Source organism: Manacus vitellinus, unplaced genomic scaffold, assembly GCF_001715985.3.
Source record: "Manacus vitellinus isolate BGI_N305 unplaced genomic scaffold, ASM171598v3 scaffold_62_pilon, whole genome shotgun sequence".
Taxonomy (NCBI): Eukaryota; Metazoa; Chordata; class Aves; order Passeriformes; family Pipridae; genus Manacus; species Manacus vitellinus.
This window is the reverse complement of record NW_021940704.1, coordinates 228,191-230,554: the sequence shown is the minus strand read 5'-3', so window position 1 is coordinate 230,554 and position 2,364 is coordinate 228,191. Positions and strand designations below refer to the sequence as shown.

At 66.0% G+C, this 2,364-nt stretch overlaps 1 protein-coding gene across 1 annotated transcript in view; it reads right to left on the bottom strand.

Annotated features, from left to right (window-relative positions):
- Positions 1–11: 11 nt before the first annotated feature.
- Positions 12–2,364, bottom strand: part of SHROOM4 (shroom family member 4) — an 11,696-nt gene continuing 9,343 nt past the window's right edge. The window contains exons 5-9 of the mRNA XM_029963742.1: positions 2,226–2,350; positions 1,554–1,976; positions 1,283–1,472; positions 441–713; positions 12–363 (exon numbers count right to left, since the gene is read on the bottom strand). Coding sequence (XP_029819602.1) covers positions 94–363; positions 441–713; positions 1,283–1,472; positions 1,554–1,976; positions 2,226–2,350 — 1,281 coding nt within the window. The 3' untranslated portion in view covers positions 12–93. The remainder of the gene's footprint in view (positions 364–440; positions 714–1,282; positions 1,473–1,553; positions 1,977–2,225; positions 2,351–2,364) is intronic.

Below are 2,364 nucleotides of genomic sequence, written 5' to 3'. Positions count from 1 at the left end.
GGACAGACATAGGGAGAGCCCATGAGGGGCTGGATCTGCTTTGGCAGCAAGCTGGGGCCACAGCCAGGGTCCCAGAGGGAGGCTGGTAGGGGGTTAGCAGCCCTTGGAGGCCTGGCCAAGGCTCTCGCGCAAGCACCGGAGCTGCTCCTGGCCCAGCTTGATCTTCTCCTCCAGCTCCCGCTGCTCAGCAATGAGGGCTGACTTCATCTTGACGAAGTGCTGGTAGTCCTGGAGGTGCTCGGCGGGCAGGTACCGCGCCACCATGGCACCCACCGCCTCCTCCCGCCGCCCCACGTGCTCCTTCAGCTCCTTGGCATCCTCCAGCTGCGCCACCAGCAGCCGCCGCTTCTCCCGCAGGGCCAGCTGTGGGCGAGACGGTGGCGTTGGCAGGGTGTCCCACACCCCAAGGCCTCGCAGGTGCCTCCCTGCCCCATGCCCACCTTGTCCTCGGCGGGGGCATGTGGCCCCAGGCTGCCCAGGGCAGCCTCCACCCGGGCCAGGCGCCCCGAGAGGGAGAGCAGGAGGTTGACCACCTTGTCCAGGTCACCCACGAAGAGGCGGTACTTGTCGAACTCCCCTGGGGTGCAGAGGGCTTGCAGGCGGGCAGACACGTCGTCGCCCAGCGCCCCGTTGGCGCTGATGTCCTCCTGCAGCCCCCGCTGTGCCTCCCGCAGCACCGCCAGCTTGCGGCTCAGGCTCTCGATCAGCTGCAGCTGCCAGAGCAAAAGGGTCAGGGGCAACTGGGGCCACCCCCCATGGGACTGGGGGACTGGCACAGGGGTGTAGGGCACTGTGCTGAGCCCCACAGGACACAAGAACCCGGCGGTATCCCTGGTTCCCATGAGCTACTGGCAATGCCCCCAGTCCCCACAAGCATCTGGCAATTTCTCAGACCCCATGAGCAGCCAAGGAATGCCCCTGGACCCTGTGGGCATCTGGGAATGTCCCAGTCCCTGCAAGCACTGAGCATCTGGAGATGTCCGCGCTCCCCATGAGCATGTGGTGACACTCCCAGGCCCCACAAGCACCTGACAACACCCCTGGTCCTCGCATGCATCTGGCAATGTCCCAGCCCCTGTGAGCATGCAGCAATGTTCCTGGTCCCCACGAGCACCCAGCAATGTCCCTGGTCCCCATGAGCACGTAGTGATGCCCTCAGTTCCCGTGAGCCATCAGTGATGCCCCAATCCCTGTGAAAATCCCACAATGCCCCCAGTGCCCATGAGCACCTGGTGAGGGCAGTGGGGAACCCCGAGGGTGCTGGCCTGAGCAGTCCCCGTACCTTCTTTTCTACCAGCTCCTGGTCCACTTCCTCATCATCATCATCCTCTGAGCTCCCCTCCACTACCTCTGGCAGTGCTGTCACCTTGCTGAGCGGCTCAGCTTTGCCTGCTGCTGCAGTGTAGTGCACCGGGAAGGAACTGGAGCTGGCAACACTCCCAGGGGGTGGCGAGATGGGCTCAAAGCCTTGCCTGGGGGGGCAGGGGTCAGTGCTGGGGGTGGCAGGGTGCAGCCTGCCCTCCACACAGCATTCAGTGCCACACCAGCCCTACCTGTCCTGTGCCAGGGCCTCCAGGTGCCAGTCCTGCTGGAGACGCTCCCGCCAGGCCTGTCGCTCCCCCGCCACCAGCAGCTCACCGATCACCTCAGTGGTGGTACCAAAGGGGGCCAAAGGGGCATGGACATTGGCCAGGGAGTGGTCCCTGACTGCCACATTCCACAGCAGTTCCTCTGAGTCCACGCGGCGGGGCTGGGGCCGGCTGCCCTGGCAGCTCACCCCCTCCGCTGCCCCAGGACTGGGCTTGAGTGCCTCTGGCACAGCTGGGCTGGGGCCACCAGGCAGGGGTGGGGAGCACTCACCCACCCCACAGGGACCAGCACAGCCCCGCTCTGGGTTCCGGATGAGCCTTTGGGGCTGCTCCTCCATCTCCCAGGGCTTCTTTGCCTTTGGCCGCTTCTCCCCAGCCCCTGCCACCCTGTCAACGCCCCCCAGGGGCACGTCAGCCTCCCTGCCCATCCCTGTGCTGGGGACAGGAATGGGCAGGAGGGCTGTGGCCACTCCAGGCAAAGAGGTCAGGGACACCCCCCACCCCAGAGTGTGCCCCGAGGGGTGGATTAGGATGCTCTGATGCAGGGTACAAGGGGCCACGTGACCGCAAAAGCCCACCCGTGTTAAGGCTGTACCTGCAGCCCCACTCCCACCCCCACGCCATGGCAGCACTTGCCTGCAAATCTCGGCGTTGCCAACATCGGGCCCAGGAGTCCTGCGAAGTGATCCGGGGGGCTCGGGACGGGGCCAGGCGCCTGGTGGAGCAGGGGGGCGAGCAGCATGACCCCAGGACCGGCCCCCCTGCTCCCCAGTGA